Source organism: Mytilus edulis, chromosome 1 (genome assembly GCF_963676685.1).
Source record: "Mytilus edulis chromosome 1, xbMytEdul2.2, whole genome shotgun sequence".
Classification (NCBI taxonomy): Eukaryota; Metazoa; Mollusca; class Bivalvia; order Mytilida; family Mytilidae; genus Mytilus; species Mytilus edulis.
Window position 1 is genome coordinate 55,812,975 of NC_092344.1, and position 22,159 is coordinate 55,835,133.

General features: G+C 32.2%; 1 protein-coding gene across 2 annotated transcripts in view; it reads left to right on the top strand.

Moving 5' to 3' along the window:
- Positions 1–13,432, top strand: part of LOC139485069 (uncharacterized) — a 35,481-nt gene extending 22,049 nt beyond the window's left edge. The window contains exons 4-8 of one of the 2 annotated variants that reach the window (XR_011655245.1): positions 8,152–8,260; positions 8,729–8,891; positions 10,417–10,614; positions 11,612–11,968; positions 12,451–13,432. Coding sequence is in view for 1 of the 2 variants with exons in the window: in XM_071269193.1 (XP_071125294.1) it covers positions 8,152–8,260; positions 8,729–8,891; positions 10,417–10,614; positions 11,612–11,844 (703 nt within the window). In the remaining variant the exon portion in view is untranslated. Of the gene's footprint in view, positions 1–8,151; positions 8,261–8,728; positions 8,892–10,416; positions 10,615–11,611; positions 11,978–12,450 lie in introns of those variants that run through there. The other variant, XM_071269193.1, reaches the window with a different exon arrangement.
- Positions 13,433–22,159: the final 8,727 nt, after the last annotated feature.

Genomic DNA, 22,159 nt, shown 5'->3' on the forward strand with positions numbered 1-22,159 from the left:
AAAATGTTTTTAGATAATGTATGTTGGACATTTGCCAGACATGACTATGATATTATTTTCTATTTTTATTTGCCAATAACTTTATGTAAATAACTTCATTGGAAATTTGCCAATATAAAATGTTGCTGATGAAGTTTTTTTTATTGTTTTATACAATAAACAATGTATATTCACTTTTACTACCAACCAATCTTTACCATTCAGTGATAACAAGCACTTTATTTTACATTTTAATATTTTATGATGTATTCAAAAGAGTAGTTATTGTTGCAAACTCCATTAGAAATTTGACTTGATATCAGTTTTGGAAAAAAGGGAAACGGGGATGTGAAAAAAGGGGGGGGGGGGTAAATTTTTCTCATTTCAGATTTCATAAATAAAAAGAAAATTTTACTCATACAATTTATAGTGTAAATAATCCATGGACATTGCTTCCTGACAAATATTTCAATCTTGCATGCTTATTTTTGATACAAAAAAAAAGACATCACTTATAACAGTATCATAATATTAATTGTCAACAGCAAACCTTCATCTAATTTAATTCAATTTAAATGTTCAAGTCTGTATGACTTCATTAAGGTGGTACCTAACACTTTAACTAAAATTAATTTGGCTCGTTCAATTTTCTTAAAATTTTGACAAAGTATTTACTTTGACCCTTTGACAAAAATATTGGTACCAGTACAATTAATAATGCTCTGAAAATATTTTTAAGTGCATTTTATGTGAATGTGAACCAATAGTTGTTCAGTACATCTCAAATACATTTCTGACATTTGACAAAATGTTTTTAGTTTTGTTACTTTTTTGACACTTTTCGTACTGGTACCAATAGATAAGTATATTGATATGGAGAAAGTCACACTTCAAATGTTCAATGGGCAAATTTAATTCCTACATGTAAAGTGACTGCATTGAAAATGCAAAACTAAAAACTTGCAAACAAATCCAATTTTACAGGAAGTTATATAATGAATTCTGAGAAACTTTTTTTAATACATAACAGCCTCAATGGGAAGAAAACCAGATTAGTTACTAATAATTAAGGAAAAGTATAAAAATATGAGAAACAAATTTCTTTAAGACATCCTGACTTAAAACATTTAAAGTGAATTGGACACTATCATTACAAAGGTTGGTAAAATGCTTCCTATTTGCACACTCTTTGAATTTGAAATATGTATGGTCGCACTTTAAATATCTCAGAAATTTATGAGCAGGAAACATTCCTATTTGGTCATTGAGCAGCTCAAACTTTTTAAGTTATAAAAGAGAGATGAAAAATACCAAAGTTACATTTAAACTTATAATAAGAAAAAAATAAACCAACAACTCAGGCTACATACAACAGTACACAAAACACAACATAGAAAACTAAGTACTGAGCAACAGGAACCCTATCGAAATTTGGGTGTTATATTTGGTGTTTTGGAAGGGTATTAAAGCAGATCTTGCTCCACATGTTTAACGCATCTGTTGTGATGCTCATGTTAGTAGAAACTTGGTGACAAGTCTAATCATGGAAGTATTATAATACTTCCATGGTCTAATGTTGTAGGTCACATTCAGGAAAAAGGTTTCGGAATTTGTATTAAAGAAAATTTGTATATCAGTTGACATCTGTGAAACGGATATTCCAAAACAGTTCACCAACTAGTGATGGTATCCTTCAAATTTAAAAAGGGATGATTTCAACTTCACCACTTGGAATCTTGGTTTAAAAAACTGTGTAAGAACTTTACAAATCTGTTAAACGCCATAACTTCCTATTTTCCCCTAACTTTAAATGAGGAGTTGGGATGTATACATTATACTTACTTTGTTCATTGTTGAAGACCCTACAGTGACCTATAGTGTTAATGTTTGTGTCATTTAGTCTCTTGTGGAGAGTTTTCTCATTGACAATCATACCACACCTTCTTTTTTATAATAAATATAAAAATATAAGCATTCTTGTTTCATTTTCTTTATTATGCACTTTGACATAAAATCCCCCCTGTTTTACCATCTTCATAAATGAATCTGCACAGAAAATTCATTTCATTAATGAAACTGACTCATCAAAATGTTTATGAATGCTTTTTTTCCCAACATATAATCTCTCTCTTAAAAAATGAGGTTAAATGCAAAATAATGTCAAGATTATATAAAAAAAAAACCAAACAAAACACCCAAACAAAACAAAAATATGTGTGTGTTCACTTAAGGATTAACACAGGTGAAAATGTCTTCTATATTATGCAATTCACTGCAAAAGAAATAGACAACTGCAAACAATGTTATGGAACTGATGAGGCGATAACAATTGCTTCACAGTTGGAGTGAATTGTATAAGTTTGAAATAATAAACATTTTTAAAGGTCTGTTAGAACCTTTTACTTCAATGATTCAAATGTGTTAATATTACAAAACATAAAAGACTTGATCTGACTTAATGAATATCATCGGACTGTGTTTATTAGTAAAATCAGTACGCCATCAAAGAATTGTAATTTTTGACAAGAAAAAAGGAAAGAGCTATATTATGAAATGCTCTTGTGCATATTTTTTTTTTAGCATGTTGAAAAACTTTATTTACAAAAAAGTATTTTCCTAGTTATGAAGAAAATTATAGTATGCAAGATGCCTGCCTATCTTATTTTCACAAAGAAAAGCTTTATAAAAGTAATCATTTCCCCAAATTTATCTCATCTACAATTTAAACTGACTTTCAGTACAGTGGTAGACAAGATGAATGCCAATTATATTCATTAATTTTGACAATTGTAAAAGAAATTAAATATTCTCCCAGTCTAGATGACCAATCTGATAATCCAGATCTGAAAGATTGTGACATGATTTCTGACATCAAATTTGAATGATTTCTTTTGTATAAATTTTGGAAATTCCAATTTAGATATAATTGTTATAATTCTCCTTGAAGTAACCTTGTAATATATGACTATTTTATTTTAGCCTTTTTAAGTACTTTGTTAATCAATTATGCATGGTTATTCATTGCAGTATTACAGAATATTCTAAAAATTAATCAACCAAATATTCCAAACTTCTTGGTCATTATATAACATTCTGTCATCTTTACTTATATATAGCCAATACTTTATTGATGTACTGTTCATAAGTTGGCCAGTTATCCAATAAATATATAAGCCATAAAGATTATACATCCATGGTTATCCATACCCTTAACTGTACCCATGAGGATCCTTTCTGACTGTAATTGGTGTCTATGATAACATTGTAATTCCTTTACATGATTACTGAATTCCTCAATGAGAGGCCTCAACAATAGATCAGAGCAATACTAAGTTGATAAGATCAGTAATTGACTACTGCTGGTTCAGTGATTTATTGCACAAAAACTGAATACCCCACATGAATGGTTCAAATATACACCGAAAGTGTTTGAGTCATTTAATACTCCAGCAGCGGATTCAGGTAGAATAGAGGATGTTCACCCCCTTTTATCAGAACAAATATGATTTTTGTTCATTGTATCCCAAATTTATTCCATTTGCTGAAATAACCCCCCACCCCCTTTTTTAGCCAAGTGAGCTTTTCTCATCACTTGGCGTCCGTCGTCCGTCGTTGTTGTCGTCGTTGTCGTCCGTCGTCCATCGTCGTTATCTTTTACAAAAATCTTCTACTCTGAAACTACTGGGCCAAATTTAATCAAACTTAGCCACAATCATCATTGGGGTATCTAGTTTAAGAAAATGTTTGGCGTGATCCGGCCAACCAACCAAGATGGCCGCCATGGCTAAAAATAGAACATAGGGGTAAAATGTAGATTTTGGCTTATAACTCTGAAACTGAAGCATTTAGAGCAAATTGTTTATCAAGTCAAGATCTAGCTGCCCTGAAATTTTCAGACAAATTGGACAATTGGTTGTTGGATTGCTGTCCCTGAATTGGCAATTTTAAGGAAATTTTGCAGTTTTTGGTTAATGTCTTATATATTATTATAGATAGAGATAAACTGTAAACAGCAATAATGATCAGAAAAGTAAGATCTACAAATAAGTCAACATGACCAAAATGGTCAGTTGACCTCTTAAGGAGTTATTGCCCTTTATAGTCATTTTTTACCAATTTTTCATAAATTTTTGTAATCTTTTACAAAAATCTTCTCCTCTGATACTACTGGGCCAAATTTAACCATACATGGCCACAATCATCATTGGGGTATCTTTTATAAAAAATGTGTGGCGTGACCCGGCCAACCAACTAAGATGGCCACCATGGCTAAAAATAGAACATAGGGGTAAAATGTAAGTTTTGGCTTATAACGCTGAAACTGAAGCATTTAGAGCAAATCTGACAAGACGTTCATGAAGTTAAGATCTATCTGACCTGAAATTTTTTTCAGAGGAATCAGACAACTGGTTGTTGGGTTGCTGCCCCTGAATTGGTAATTTTTAAAGAAATTTTGCCGTTTTTGGTTATTATCTTAAATATTATTGTAGATAGAGATAAACTGTAAACAGCAATAATGTTTAGCAAAGTAAGATCTACAAATAAATCAACATTACAAAAATGGTCAGTTGACCCCTTAAGGAGTTACAGCCCTTTACAGTTAATTTTTCACAATTTTCATAAATTTTGTAAATTTTTGTAAATTTTTAACAAATTATTTTCCTCTGTAACTAATGGGCCAAGTTCCTCAAAGATGAAGATAATTGTAAGTAACAAGAATGTTCAGTAAAGTAAGATCTACAAACACATCACCATCACCAAAACACAATTTTGCCATTAATCCATCTGAGTGTGTCTTTTGTTGAATATGCACATAGACCAAGGTGATCGACACAGGCTCTTAAGAGCCTCTAGTTTCTTTTTCTGGCTCTGCATCTGTACTCTCCTGTGAGATGAGTTAATCTTTATGCAACAGAATGGTCTTTATCTGTGAGAGATTTCAAAGTGCAACACCCACAATAACCAACAATTTGATTCAAAATGATTGATTGTAATTGAGAGACAAATATCCATAATGACTAAATGATGTGAATTTCACATTCTTTTCTATAATATGTGCATTCCCTTGGTAAGTAGCATTATTAAAATGACTATATGAATGTACAGGTCCTATATTTTAAATATTTTGTTTTACTCATCATGCTAATTGGGCAAAGTAACCGTCCTGGGGCAAAAATCAGGAAATGGTTAAAACCTAGTGGAATTTGAATATTTTAAAGAGTTCTATAATATATTAGACATTTTCAAACAGTTGAACATATGTCCATGAAATCAAAGAATAATAAGCACTTCTACATACATTTTGAATCTTTTTGGAACTGGGCAGTCAGGCAGATGTGCCGTTGAAATTGATCACAATTATAAAGGTCATCTACGGTCAGTTCTCTTACAGGCTACTGTTTCATTGAGAATGTTTCTTGTTATCTGGGTGTGAATGGTTTGTCTTATTATGAACTACATACTGTATTCTTTGAAGTAAGTGTGTTTCTCAATTAATATATTAGTAAAATGTCTTGATGAATTAAGGATATAATGATGAAAAGGTTTTTGATCTAAGAGAATGAACTGGGGGTTTGCCACTTTTGACATGACTTATATTAATACTGAATCCTAATGATATGATAAAGCTAAAAAAGACAATGTTCTAACAGCATTTATACAGGGTTGTTGAACCCTTATCAAAATTAACAAAATCAGTAACTTGCACATTTTTAATTTTTTTTTTCCTTTCTGAAAAAACAATTCAAAATCATAATTCTTTAAAAAAAAATATACTGGTGCATGTTGTGCTCTCTTCATGAATTTTGATAGAACATCCAAAATTCTAAAAAGTGATTCTCTTCTTAAAACTGTTACAATGTTTTAGAATCAATCTATCAAAAATGTTAACAATTTGAATTATTCTGGCATTTACATAGACCATAGATTTCATCTATGCATAGACTATTCTAGCCATATGCCTTTGCAGTCAAAAGTAATCTAGCCATATGCCTTTGCAGTCAAAGGTTGAAACTACATATTATACTAGGGAACTGAAGATAAATCAATTTTGAGATTCTCATCCTCCTTAAAAGTATATGTTTATTTGCTTATTTAATAGATTTATTGCTCAACTATTTAAGAAAGTTTGAATGATTATTTTCAAGTTAAACATAAAAATATGTTGAAAGGGAAATAACTCTTCATTGAAAAAATCATTTATGTTGAATTTCATTTATTTTATATAATAAGTTGTCTAATATCCTTGAACTGAAAGTTTGTTTGTCTCACTATACTTATCACTGGCTAAAATTAACTAAAATATTTAGTTTACATTTAATAACTTTTGAAGCTGGAAGGAATAAATAACATCTTTAAATACCTTATCCTCAGGTATAACAAACAATATATTATGAATTTCTATTTCTATCATTAGAATGCTCTGTGCGGTGCACAGCATTTACATTCAAATCAATTTTGACAGCCATGTAAAGGCTATATAAAGACTAGAATAATCTGCCTTATAAATGACTATCATGGATCTTTGTTCTGGTAGAAAAGAGACAATCTGCAGATCCTGTGTTCATGATAAACTTACAAGGTGGGCAAAATGTTGATACAATATCTGTTTATACCCCTTGCTTTGAACTAGCAGGTGTAGATAGTTTTTGAACAGTCAGTATGTCAGTCATTTTCATTTCTTGGTGTAACTCAATTTTTTTAAATCTGATATGAAATATGAAATAAAATGAAGATCTAGACAGCCTGTCACTACCACAATGGTCAAGGTCAATGTTATTCCGTTGTTAAAATCATAATTTCCATGGGGAACAGAAGGATGCTCACTAAATGACATTTAGTTCAAAAAGCATAGCATTAATCAGATTATCTCCTAAATATACCCCACTGATCAAAGTTTTGATTTGATGTTTTAGATCTGTCTGTCCCCAGTCTTTCAGTCCTGTTCTTCTTGTCATTGCTGGACGTTAAGCAACCAACAATCAATCAATTAATCAATCTTGTCATTGCAACTCGTATGAAACAACACTACAGAATTTCATGAAACTTAATGTAGATAATATATGTAGAAAGTGCATTTCCACAAGAATTGGTCATCAGTTGACTTTCATAAAAAATTTAAGTTTTTGGTGAGATTTTGTTTGCCCATGCACAATGTAGGGGCGTGGGGGTTTGTGAGCATGGTTCTTTTATTTTTATATAAACACAATATTTGTATTTCAACCAGAAAGGAAAAGAGAATAATTGTAAAAAAAAAAATCAACATTATACATGTAAGACCAATACTGGGAATTCATAATATTATTCTTGGGATACTGATTCTCATAGCATATATATATATATATGTGAACGGTCAGAACCATGAATATAATTCTTAAAAAATCAAAAAAATCATAGGGTTGTATGTAAATTTTGGCAAATCCATCGAATCTAATATCCTTGAAAATAAGATGTTTCCCCAATTCATGAAGTATGATACAATGAAATAAATGGATCCACAAGTATGCCATGAAAAACAAGATTTGAATAAAGTAAGACTAAATATGTGCAAAACTTTCCCCACTAAAAGAGCACAATATATTTAAATTCTCCCTCGCCCTGCTCGTCCGAATTTAAAGCATTTAATCTCTAAATTCAATAGGCTATAAACAAGACAAACACAGATATAGGATTAGTTGCTCGCAGTAACTTATTATTTTCTCTTGCGGTACAATATTTTATTTTACTTTATTGTACATATTTCTTCGATTGAAACAATATATAAACACATGACATATAACATTGTTCCTCTTTCGCATCGTTTCTTTTTCCCCGGCTAATACCTCCAACGCCTGTACGTACAATAAACATAGCAGCAACTGCACATATACCTATGTGACCAACTTCAATTCGACGTAACTGTGAGCACCTTCGATACTAATACATTTAAATCCCAAACTTTATATAGTACCTTTAAACCCCACTCATAAAAACCGCCAAAACTTTCCTCGTGCCTCCTGCACCTAACATCAAACTTATAAATAGTACATACTGTTACAAAACCAGTATCCGAACTAGTTATACTAGTTCCCATCTATAAATAATACTACAAATAGCAAACGGGAAAACCCTATTTCAAACGAAATAAAATACATATATATTTATATCAAGACTAAATAAAAATTATATTTTCAGACGATCCTTGTTGATATCCCTAAGATCTCAGATGAACCTGAATTTAAATGCACCAAAAGGGATTGGATTACCGCCAGCCTCACCTAGTGATAAAGAGAGTAATGTTGATGTAAGTTTATATATAGACTTGTAAGTGTAAAGATATGTGGTATAATAGGCAATGTATTGAGTGAACTATCCTACAGAGACTAAATGATTTGGATGTAAGCTATAGGTCACTGTTCAGCTAGAAGTACTTCACTATTTTGTTTTATTTTTTAAATTGCTACTTCTTTGAGCCCAAGTAATGATTTCTTTGACACATCAGATTATGAGTAGGTATATAGTGGTATTCTAAGCACCACATCCTCACTTGCATTCCTATTGAAATATGCATCAAAAATTTCAGTTGAAAGGAATGCAGATCATTTACTTTTTTCATGAAAATGATAAAATTTTGTTATTAAAGTACAAATATCAAATCTAATTTATTTATCATATTTTAGCAAAATGGAGATTAATAAATAGCTACTTTATGTTTTGAATATTTTTTTTAGTCATCTCCCATCATAAAATTAACTGCAAATTTTCATTCCAGAGTGACACAACCTTATTTCTAATAGCTGGTTATGCTAGATACAGTTGTCCATATGTTTGGGTCAGATCTAACCATCAAAGACTTATCAGATTGACCAATGATTCCACACAGGAAAAAGACAGTCCATTACGTCTCAAATCAACAAACAAATGGAATTCCCATGGTAATTTTTTTTAATTAAAATGAGTATACGTGTATATTTCATGTAAATGTATAATTGCCAGTCATTGTATTAATATCTTAAACCAGTGTGTAAATGAAAGCAAATGTTTAGCATGTCACAATTATATATATTTATGCAATATAACAGGTTAAAAAAGGGAAAATAACAATGATTGGGAAGTTTGGTTTAGCATGTTTAGATTAATATGACCACAACCCAATCACACAAAAACAACCAAAAAAAACCCAGACTTTATGTTTAGATACATGTCAATTTAAAATTTATAAAAACAAAAAAAGTTATGAAAAATTTAAATATATTTAATTAACCAGAAGAATATTTTATCAACATGAGACACATTAATAGTACTGAAGAAATTCTGCCCATCCTGTTTGTAATAGTACAATGTACTATAATACAGGATAACCAGACAGCTTCCCTATCCTCTTTTCCTTTTAAAATCATATCTTAATAATTTAATTTTGGACATAACACCTCTTCTGATTGGCTGACAGTGTTTTGTCTATCAGCTCATAAACATAATTTTGTCATGTGACAGTGACATCATGTACATTTTTTAGCTCACCTGGCCCACAGGGCCAAGTGAGCTTTTCTCATCACTTTGCGATCGTCGTCGTGAACTTTTACAAAAATCTTCTCCTCTGAAACTACTTGACCAAATTAAACCAAACTTGGCCACAATCATCATTGGGTTCAAAAATGTGTCCAGTGACCCGGCCAACCAACCAACCAAGATGGCTGCCATGGCTAAAATATCACATAGGGGTTAAATGTAGATTTTGGCTTATTTATCTCTGAAACCAAAGCATTTAAGACAATCTGACATGTGCAAAATTGTTTATTAGGTGAAGATCTATCTGCACTGAATTTTTAAGATGAAACAGACAACCCGTTGTTGGGTTGCTGCCCCTGAATTGGTAATTTTAAGGAAATTTTGCCGTTTTTGGTTGTTATCTTGTATATAGTTATAGATAGAGATAAACTGTAAGCAGCAATAATGTTCAGCTAATAATATGTTGTCAATCATACTAGTATTGTATCAATACCCAATTACCTAATAAAAATTATTTTTTTAAAACCCTGCACATCAACACACCTAAATGACATACATTCTTGAATGAACTGCTCCGATAATATACCCATTTTTTCAGTTTTTATGTGCATTATGTGCACATACATGAGAACCATAGGGAACTATATTTCAGTGTGAATACATTTAGTAACAGGAGCTAACCTGTCGTGTTGTAAGGGAGGCCGGTGCCTTAGTAAAGATTTAGAATAAGTTCTTATTTTTCCAAAAACTGTATCCCTGTCCCTATTCTCAAGACCAAACAGGCCAAGGCTCCATGTTGATGACCTTACTTTGACCTATTATGGTTTATTTTTACAAATTATGAATTGGATGGAGAGTTGTCTCATTGGCCCTCTACCACATCATATATCTATGATCATAATTCTCTTTCCTAATTTTTTGTTAACCTTTTTGCATTTCTTTCTTTTAAAGACATACATATCTGGGATATTATAGCAGAACTTGTCAAGCTGTGTACCTATCCATCACCTATGAACCCATTTGAAGTTGATTTTGACTATTTTACCACTTTGTCATTACAAGATCGTGTCATTGCTACTGGTGCCATGGTTCACTGCTTACAGAATATAGTATTACATACACAGGATGAGAAAGTATATGCTAGTAAAGGTAAGGTGTCATGGTTCACTGCTTACAGAACATAGTATTACATACACAGAATGAGAAAGTATATGCTAGTAAAGGTAAGGTGCCATTCTTCACTGCTTACAAAACATAGTATTACATACACAGGATGAGAAAGTATATGCTAGTAAAGGTAAAGAGTCACATTAACACATTGCTGTCTCTGATCTTTTATTTTTAATGCTTCAGTTGTCTTCTGGTTACTGAGCTTTTTCTTTTAGTGTGTGGAAGATTGTGTGTTCAACACAACAACTGGGCAAACCAAAAAATGTAAATGTGGTATTTGCTACTTCTTTTCTAAGCATGGGGCATTAAGGGGAAGGAGCAAATACACATGTTATGTGTATAAGATGTCTTCATGGAGACTGTTCCCTTGTTTGAAATATGACTCAGCCTGTCATTTTATGAATTATCAGACTTTCATTCTCATTTACATATTAAATTGATGTTCTGATTCCCAGACTAGTAAAATTTTATTCAGAATAGTAAATTTTGCAAAACTTTGTTTAGACACACAAGGAAAATGTCTGAATATTTGTTTTGAACTAATGCTGTAAATTCAGAAATTTATTACAGGTTTTTATTAATACAAATAATGCGACTCGTTGAGTATCGAAATTATAATAACTCTCATTCTAGTATATGATACATGTATATATATATATATATAAATGAAACTTCTTAATTTGCAATAATTAAACTCACATATTTGTTTGAATTTTCAAAAATCGCTAAAATAAATGCATTCATAATTTCTGAATTTACAGTTGCTACAAAGGTTTTGGTTCAGATTGATAAAGGTGAATCACGATACTAAATGTTGAATGACTTACAGTTTCTGTAGGATTTTATGCTTATTTTATCAAAACCACAAATACTAAATTATGAACATGCATTTTTTCCTCAAACCACAAAAAAATAGGTACCCATGAAAATAAATGAATCCACAATATGTGTGAAGAGTTTTTTATTTACTTTTCAGTTTTCGAAGAGTTGCAGATAATCACAAAGCTTCACTTTCAAGCTTTACAACAGCTGGTAAAAGATGGAGGACTACCTGTCCTACAACAACATATAGCCCAGTCTAATCCTCGACAAAGGAGTACAAATTCTGGAAGTTCAAGATATCCTAGTGCAGGTCCTGGGTACCAGACACCATCATATACCAGTCAGACATATCAGACACAGCCACAGTATGGATATGCTCAATATTGAGACATTAATAATGTGCAGCACAATGTATCAGGTTGGGGGGCATTTCATTTTTTTGAAGAAAATGTAAAAGATCTTTGAAAATCACTTAGAACAAATGGAGGGAACAAAGATCTGTCTCATTATTGTGATAATTATACCCCCGCTTTAAAAAAGGGGGGGTATACTGTTTTACCTCTGTCTGTCAGTCCGTCCATCAGTCCGTCCGTCAGTCAGTCAGTCAGTCCGTCCCATGAAACTTTCGTCACATTTTTCTCAGGAACTACACATCCACCCTTTCTGTAATTTGGTATCAACATTTATATATGTCAGCCATACCGTGTGATGCGTTTTCAGATTCATCACTTGACAACTTCCTGTTTACCGAACACTTGTCTGATTTTACACATGATAGCCAAGTTGAAAATTTTCGTCACATTTTTCTCAGGAACTACAATACAAGGATTTCTGAAATTTGGTTTCAGGATTTATATAAGTCAGCTATACCGTGTGATGCGTTTTCAGATTTATCACTCGACAACTTCCTGTTAACCGAACACTTGCATATTTTTACACTATTAATATTATCCACTTGCGGCGGGGGTATCATCAGTGAGCAGTAGCTCGCAGTTTCACTTGTTGTTTCAGGCATTGTAGTTAAGTTTTTTTTTTATTATGCTTAACTTAATTTTGTGATTTATTTAATTGACATTCTTGCAATGGTTTAGGTTTCATTCCACCTGATTTTTCAAGATACATGTACTTAATTTCTTTTCTTTTTTTCATCTTTTTTTTTAATACAACATACCTTTAATAATTCATTTTGGAATAACAAGTTTACTTTAAAGTTGAGAGCTAACGGCAAAATGAAACCAAGACAATCACAGTAGTCAAAACCACAACCTAAAGCAGTATATATCTCTAAATATTATACAATTACTGGTTTATTACATGTCTGAGAAAAATATGTATTGCATGACAATTGGTGGCTAAAATCATTTGTTCAACAAACAAATTACCATGATTATACATGTACAAGAATGTGACGATTAGCACAGTCACTGATTGTAACTTTTCTTCATGTGATAATGCTGTGTTTTTCAAAATCCAATTCATATAAAAAAAAAATATAAACCAATAAGGAATAATGCTCAATATATAAATTTGGTTCATGAAAAGAGTAACATAAAAATACAAAAATAAGTTGAGAGTACAACAGACAATATCAACTAACAAGAATCAGATCTTTTGAGAAAATAGGTGACAACAAAAACAAAACATATAGTCCAAATGGCTTGACTATTAGCTGTCTTGATAATGTCCTAGTGAACTTTGTTATACTGTGGATTCATTTATTTGCATGGGTACCAATTTTCGTGGATTAAGGAAAAACATGCATGTTCATGGATATTTAATTTCGTGGTTTTGCCGAAGTCTGCATACAAGCATATAGAGAATTTGTTTTCGTTGAACATTTAATTTTGAGGTTTATCTATACCCACAAAATCCACGAAAATTGGTATCCAACGAATAATAATGATTCCACAGTAAAACATTTCTGTTTTTTTTTACAAATGTGATGTGGTAGTACATGAATAAAAGTGCAATATTTTTTTGTTATTAATTTATTGCCTATTAAGTAGTGACAACCTCAGCTTTCTCATAGCCATAGGCTCATTTTCCATGCGGAAGGTCCTTGATTGGATCAGTGGCAGTTCAAACCAAATCTTGAAAATGGTATTTACTGCCTCTCTGTAAAGCATGTGGCATTTCATACAAGCAAAGACTGGTTTGCTCCATGTGGCATTTAGAAGAAGCAAAGACTGGTTTGCTCAAAGTCAGAATAGTTTATATGTCTTGGTAAATTGACAATTAATAATGAGAGCTTTTAAGCATGTGGTTGATTGATTTCTACACCAGAAAGTTATAATTTAGAGATATGAGTTAGAAAACAGCTGTTAAGAGTGCACTTATTCATATTAAAGATTTTTCGAACAACATAAAATTTAATTGATTAAGTCAGCTCCCAGTTCTTATAGATAATGGTAATTAAGAATTATTTTTAGGTAATCATGTCCATCTTAAATGGTTCATTTTACTTTCACCTCATTTTCATGGATTGCTAGATCATCCAAGTTTTCTTGGTAAGTCACTTTTCACAATGATATTGATTGATTGATTGTTGGTTGCTTAACGTCCTTCAGAATCATGCGCGGATCCAGAGGGGGGGTTCCGGGATTGGAACCCCCCTTTTTTTGGACGATCAATGCATTTGAATGAGGACATGTAATTGGAAACCCCCCCCCTTTTGTCCTGGGTTAGGAACCCCCCCTTTTTAAAATAGCTGGATCCGCCCCTGACAATTATAAGTAACAGACCAAGCTTATCAGTCATTTTCTCAGTTACTATGAAAAATGAGTCCTCTTTATTAGATTTGATTGATTTTTGGTGATTAAAGCTGGAAAACCAACAATCCTAGTCAATTTAGAACAGTTAGATATAGTAGTCTCAAACAGATTAAAATTGGAGTCAAAGGCACCTGTCATGTATGGGCCTCAGTTATCACAGGCCAGTGACCCAGTAGCAGTACTTAGACCACTTGGCCACAAACAGAGGCCCCCCTTTTTTGGAAAAAATTTGGTTGATTATATAGGAAATCACTGAAGCATGACGGGAGCGGGCCCCTTTTTATGAAAATTTCTGGATCCGCCACTGACCAAGGCCCCGCTACTGTATTTATCATTTACAATCATTGTTATGTGGTCCTTATTCTGTAAAGCAGGCAAGTAGTTACTGAGTGTTTACTTGTGTTTTCTTTCAGGAAAAGGGAGATAACTATGATTTCAAATGATGATTCTGTGCAATTATAGCCGACTGATCAAGAATTTGGTAAATTTGATACCAATTTGTATAGTTCATACCAGTTTTAAAATATTAATGTGTTTCATATGATATAAGATGATATAAATTAAATGGCCCATGGAGAGCAAAGTAACTTGTTGCAATTATTGTTATAATTGACACAAATGAGAATCTCATATAATAGGCGCAGTTTTTGTAAAATTGACGTTTATTTCAGAAATTAGTTGAAAATTATAAAATTACGACATGTTTTTCAAGCAAAGGAAATAAGTCGTATCTCTTCTTTAGACAGAATAATTAAGTGATTAGATTCTTAAAATAATGAAAAACAATATTTATAACTGTAACTCCGCATGCTTTTGCATGCATTCTAAATATTTGACATTTTGTACCAAAATTTTCATAATCCCGACCTTTTCGGATCTACAATTAAATTTTTATTAAATGTTTTTGCTCTCTATCCGTTTTAGAACACACCAAATTACTCGTCAGTTATCGTTTTTTCATTCAAGATCAAGACTTTATCTCAACATTTCTTAAAATCACGAATTTCTGTAATTTTATGATGTTGGGTAAAATCACTATAATTTCCGGAATCCCTTATTTATTTCGTTATCGTTTTTTACTGAATATATTAGTCGATTTCCGTGTACTTAGTAGTGCTTTTAGAGTACGATAAATCATATTCAAACGGCTCTATTTCTATCTTTAACTTCAGTGTAGCTTAAATAGATATAAAATCGTCCGAAATAAAGATCAAATCAAAGTAAAATAAAGTTTTTGAGTTCTGTAGAACTCACCCCTTTCTAAATAAGGAATCGTATCGGGAAATTGTAGAAAATCTTCTGAGTCGTGTCAATTTTTCACAGTCCAGTTCACAATGAAACCCTTCCTTTGCTAAAAAGCAAAAAAAATAAATATCCATTTATTGACACAGATACATAGTCTGTCATGTATTTACTACATATAAACTATGTAGTTAAACACTTAAATGAAGATACAGTTGTATTGCCGCAGTGGGAAAAGGAAAAGATAAAGTTTACAGAAGACTGGTCGATGAATATGAAAAAAATGAAAACATCCCATTTGAAAATACAAAATATCATAAGAGTTGCTATAAATATTTCAAAAGTAAGCACAACCTATCATCTTCTGTTTTGTCTGTACAAAGACTTTGTACTACATGTACCAGTTCTACCGACCAGTCTCTTCTCATATATCAACGAGGGCAGTAGATCTACAACTCATTCTGATTTGTCTGTTTGTATATTTTGCAAATGTATAAAGCCTATAAGCAAGTTACACAACTTCATAAGGTATCCTCTGAGGAGCAAACTCAAGCTGTTTTGAGTGTTACTACATATATCTCCTACAATGATCTGATTTACAAAATAACTCATGATAATTTTACTATTAAATCTTTATACCATCGAGCTTGCATCGCTAAATATTTGCTACAAAATTTGAAATCAGAAATTAAAGAGCTATTTAGTTCTGAACATAAAACAGCTTTTACTAACATTTCGACGATTAAAGATGACGTGCCTGTACACAAGGAAGTATTCTGGTTAACAACTTTAATTACTTGATCAGTGAACCGGGCTTAATTTCTGCCCGAGGATCGTCGCTGAGAAAACTACACAACACATGATCAGCTTCAACAAAAACTAAAAAACCATGGTCTATTTATAGTTACATGTATACAGCTTCAACAAGGCCAAGGTGCATCCAATATTGTATACAGTAGCTCTATAATTTTGTCTTATGCCGTAATGACGGAAAATTACCCGTTTAAAATGACTGATATACGGTCTGTCAAAATTAAAGATCTGAGCAGTGACTGCGAAACTGGTTGCAAGCACTTTGTGCAGTACTAGTATTTTACGGAAGCAAATATAGGGTACAGTTCTAATCCAATCACCTTATCCATTATCTAAAAACATTTCACTGGATTATTCAATTGAAATCAGTATGCCATCTGCTTTAAAAACATTTCTGTATTGTCTTAAGCTTTTAGATGATGACACATCTGCGGCAGTTAATAAAGCGTCCGATATTCCTATTGACAAAGTTCTTAGATGTATGGCTTTAGTTGAATGTATATTATCTAGAAATATTTTTTTTACTCTTTTTCATTTAGGTTTATCACTACAAATGCACCGTATTTATGGACACACCTTTGATAACTATCAACAAGTTTGACTGATCAGGAGGTTAGAAACAATAAAAATGGGGCATCCATTCTACATGGCATTATTTTTCTTCTGGGGGTTAAAATTTTATCCAAGACAATGTCAACCTAACTACAGAAACAATAACAGATCTCCGTATGACTTTGGTTGGCTAAAAGGCAACATCGGTCCGGTATGATGTCATTCAACTTTCTACAAGATTTGATCTGTTCACGCATTGGTATAGGTATAGGGATTTCTAAAAACATATTTAACCCCGCCGCAATTTTGCGCCTGTCACAAGTCAGGAGCCTCTGGCCTTTCTTAGTTTTGTATAACTTTTATTTTAACTTCTTGAGTATATTTCGAAGCTTAGTATGACGTCCATTATCATTTCAAACTAGTACATTTTTGTGTAGGGGCCAGCTGAAGAACGCCTCCAGATTTGGAAGTTTCTTGCTGCATTGACGACCCATTGGTGGTTTTTGACCGTTGCCTGCTTTTTAGCGCGTTGGTGTCTCTTTGACAAATCCCACATGTCCATTCCAAATTTTTAATTCAATCTGTATATAGTAGATCTTGTGTCCGCTTTGAGCAAAACCTCTGCTGTATTGATATATACCCATGCCAAGAAAGTTGTCTTTGTATGGATATGTTGACCGATAAGAATGATGAGATTACAAGTTAAAATGAAGCTATAATATTCCGATATCGCAATATTCCGACACCTAAATGGTCCAACATCCCATTGGTCCGACGTTTCGATCATTTAGGTTATACGCTAACGGGATTTTACCATCAGCAAGCCAAATAAAAGGTTCAATATTAGGATAGCCTTGTCCTCCGTTTGAAGCGGTGAAACAAGATTAAAAAAAAGTAATACTTAGTGCCAAAGTAGCCGAACGTCATCACTAGCGTAATTTAAAAAGAGTACAAACAACTTTGTCAAGTGTTGTTTGATTAATTATATATCTCAAGATACACGGCGGCCGACTGAAGTAAAATCAAACACAGTTTGACGTACAATGAGTGATCATATTTTTCTTGTGATGTTTTATATTAAAACTATCAATTTGTTGATATAAATATACTAGTAGCACTTTTCTCATTTTAGTTATGTTTGTTAGTACTCTTATCATATCTGATTTAGTGATGTATGAATTGATAATGTCTGTGTCATTTTGGTCTTTTGTGGATAGTTGTCTCATTGGCAATCATACCACATCTTCTTTTTTATATATCAACATGTTGCACTACAATAATAAAAGAAAATCTGCTCTTAATGATCCTTAATGGTTGTCTGATCTTGAAGCGGTTGGCAGGCTTTCAAACTAACAGGAGACCATACGCTTCCTCAATTTTAATGAACAGCTCATCATGGGACTTTTCTAAACAATTAAAAATACGTCATATGTTATATTTTCCTCTTACTTCAAATATTTTGTTTCGGATTATTTATATCAAATTTGCAGATATATGTTTGTAAATACGTGCAATCAAATGATATGGAGGTATTATAAGATTTAGATAATGCAATGGCGACTACAGATACATTTGTGTGACTTAAATGGTTGATTTTCAAAGACTCCGAGAGAAAACGTTATGTAACATGTGTGACCGTTAAAATCAACCAAAATTAATTAATAATATGATAGAAATATATTTTCCCAGCATTCCTATAAAATTGTTTTGTTTTTGCATTTGTTTTCACTCGATTTTACAACTAAAAGTATCCGTGAATTGAAATTGCACCCATGACCTTTGACCTCGATTTAAAAAAAAATGCACCATAATTTCTTTTGACGACCGGGATATTTAGAAAGTACACATTCTTAGCTTTCTAGTGATATATAATTTAGCTGTGTGTTAGGTAGGTGCATTAAAAATGTAAATTTGGCTCTCATATCACTCGCCTATAAATATTACCATAAAATAATCAATAGTCGGATCCAGGGAGTGGGGATGAGGGGGCCCCCCTTTTGTGAAAAAAATTGGTTGATTATGTAGGGGATCAATGAAGCATGACTGGAGCCTCCTCCCTCCCCCAATTTTAGGTCAGTCAGTGGACCCCTTATAAAAAGTTCTGGATCCTTTTAACAGGCAAATATTCTTAATGAGTGACATATAAACATATCTGTACTAAATTGATGGTTTTCTCATTTAATTTTTATTAATTTAAATTCTAATAATATTCAATACTTCTAACTTTTCTTGAACAAAAAGCCAATTGACTGTTGATGCAATTGTGGTTGACTGATTAAGACAAACTATAGTCATCAGGGATTTTATACTTATTATATAATTTACCTGGCTTCACAGAAACATTTAAATGTAAAGACCTTTGATATTTTAATTTAATTATAGAACCAACTACTTGGTATTTCTGTTAAGTATTCAGGTGAATTACAGAAGAATCAAGTGTTTCTAACTGTATAAACCAGTTGGCACAGTCAATGCATTCTTTATTCCTGAATACCTGTTCTTAATTAATATATGCTTGTTGGATTACTTTCAGTAACATTTCATTACTCTGAAACACGTTTCCCTTGTGTAATAAATTTATTCCTTAGTTTGTCTATTATATAACTTAATTAGCAAAGAATGTGTTTATTTACCAATATTTTCGTCTGCTTGGTAATCAGACGACCACTTTCGATCATACATTAACACCATTGGATAAAAAATGTGTAAGGGTTCCGCGTATCCAAGTGTCTCGCCTACTTTTGCTGTTAATTGCAGACTCAACAAAAATGAGGAAAAAAATCAATAACAATATTCCTCTTGCTCTTGATACTATCTTTTGATTGTAAGAAGCTTCTGTCCAAATTTGGTTAAAAATCCAATCTATTTCCATTAGTAAAATACAGAAAAACAGGTACAAAATTTTAACAAAATTTCCTTCTAGATACTATCTTTTGATCACAAACAAGCTTGTCCAAGTTTGGTACAAATCCAGGGGCATGTCAACGAAGCAGTCTTAGGACTAGGACGTGTCTTAGGATGGTATTAGTCCTAAGTCAGGTTAACGAAAGTCTCCTAAGTTAAGATATGTCCTAAATTTGGTCCTAAAGTTAGGATATACGAATAGGTGTCTTATAGTCCTAAGAGTTATGATGTCCTAAGTTGAAATAAAAACAACAAATATGACCGCTGTGTATGTTCATGCAAGACGACGAGAGAATAATATTCGACGAAACAAAATGTTTAGGGACAGAGACAATCCATTAGACTATTTGGACGATCATGCTGATATTGTACGTAAATATAGACTTTCAAGACCAATGATTCTAGAACTCTGTGGAATGTTCCAAAATCAGCTCGCTAGGTCGACTAAAATGTCCCATACATTTCCTGTCTCATTACAAATATGGTAGCCTAAGATTATACGCGACTGGGAGCTTTCAACTGGTTAATGCTGATGTTCATCGTATTTCTAGAGCTAGTGTTTCTACTATTACACGTGACGTCACCCAATGCTTAAAAAAAATGTATGCAATCAGTACATTTGGATGCCCACAGATCCAGCATATCTACAAGCGTTAAAGCAAGGTTTTTATGACATTTAGAATTTTCCAAATGTTATTGGTGCTGTTGATGGAACTCATGTGCGTATCAATGCATATGCATTGCGCAATTCAAGGCTTTATGAAATGTTTGAAGACGGAGACATAAGCGATGGATGGCTTCTTGTGGACAGTGGATATCCACTTCGGCCTTAGCTCCTAACACCAGTCATAAACCCAACACTAGACAGGCCCAACGTTACAACACTTGCCATATGAGATAGATGTGCTGTTGAAAGGAGTTTTGGTGTGTTGAAATCTCGGTTCCGATGCAACGATACAGGAACATTGTTGTACAGCCCATTCAGATGTTGTGACATTATTGTAGCTATTGTTGTTCTACACAACATGTGTATTAACAATAGAATTCCGTTGCCTCCAGGAAACGATAACCCAAGAGATCAAGGAAACATAGGTGGGGAGCAATATGTTGGTAATCAAAATGACGGTGCAGTTATTCGTACTAGATTGATTAATAACAGATCTTAGCAGACATAATTGTACATGGAAAACTAAATAAGATCACCAAAAAATGTACTAACTACAACAGCAACAAAACATGTAAAGAAGAATGTGAAGTTTGCGATATTGAAAGACATGAAGAAAAAATTATACTCGGAGATAAAACATTCAACCTCAAAAAGAACATTCATGGATGTCAACTGGTGAACCTTATTTATGGACTTCACTGTGAAAAATGTAACCACTATGTCTATGTTGGAGAAACAGAAAGATCACTCAACGAAAGAATAAAAGAGCATCTAGCAGATATCAGACATGATAGAGATACAGCTGTGGCAGAACATTTTAACCAAGAGGATCATTGTAAAGAGGACATCACAGTTCAGGTTCTGCAACAGATTTACGATAAATCCGCAAATTACAGGAGATATATTGAGGCACAATGGATGCAAAAATTAAATACAATTAGACCATTTGGAATTAACGTTAAAAAGGAATGACTTTAATTGATCAAAACTTATATAATTTAACTTTCATTCATACAAAAGTATTGTGACGTCATGTTATTATGACGTTAGAGTATTATGACGTCATGATGTTTCCAAGGACATTTATCTATAACAAATATTTTATTGTCATATAAACTTTTTTTTTTATTGTCATATAAACTTTACAGTTTGTGACCAACATATATTAATAGAATAAACACAATAAACATATATACATACATATTAAACATACAAAATATCAACAGCATTAAAATTTATAACAACAAACAAGTTGTTAAGAGTCCCCTGCCCTCAGTTCTAATGACTTTTTCAAGAAGGATCCTAACTTATTTGTTTGTAAAGGCGATGATGGATTTAGTAAATAATGAATTTTTTCTTCTTCATTTAAATTATTAAAGTTATTATTTTCTGTACATATGTGATGAAAAAAGTCATTTCTTAGAGTTTTATTATACTCACAATATAGTAAAAAATGTTTCTCATCCTCTAGTATTTTACATTTATTGCAAAGACGTTCCTCTCTTGGGATTTTAAAATATCTCCCCTTTTCAATCAAGAGGGAGTGATCACTTATTCTAAATTTAGTGATTAATCTCCTTATCTGAAAATTAGATGTATTTAGATAATATTCTAGTTTGTAATCTTTTTTAAGTTTTTTATAGAGAAAAAATTTACTTTTATCATCGATGTTTTGAAATTTATTTTGAATTAAATCTTCATATCTATTTTTCATTTTTAACTTTATATCGTTTTTTATTTTATTTACATCTTT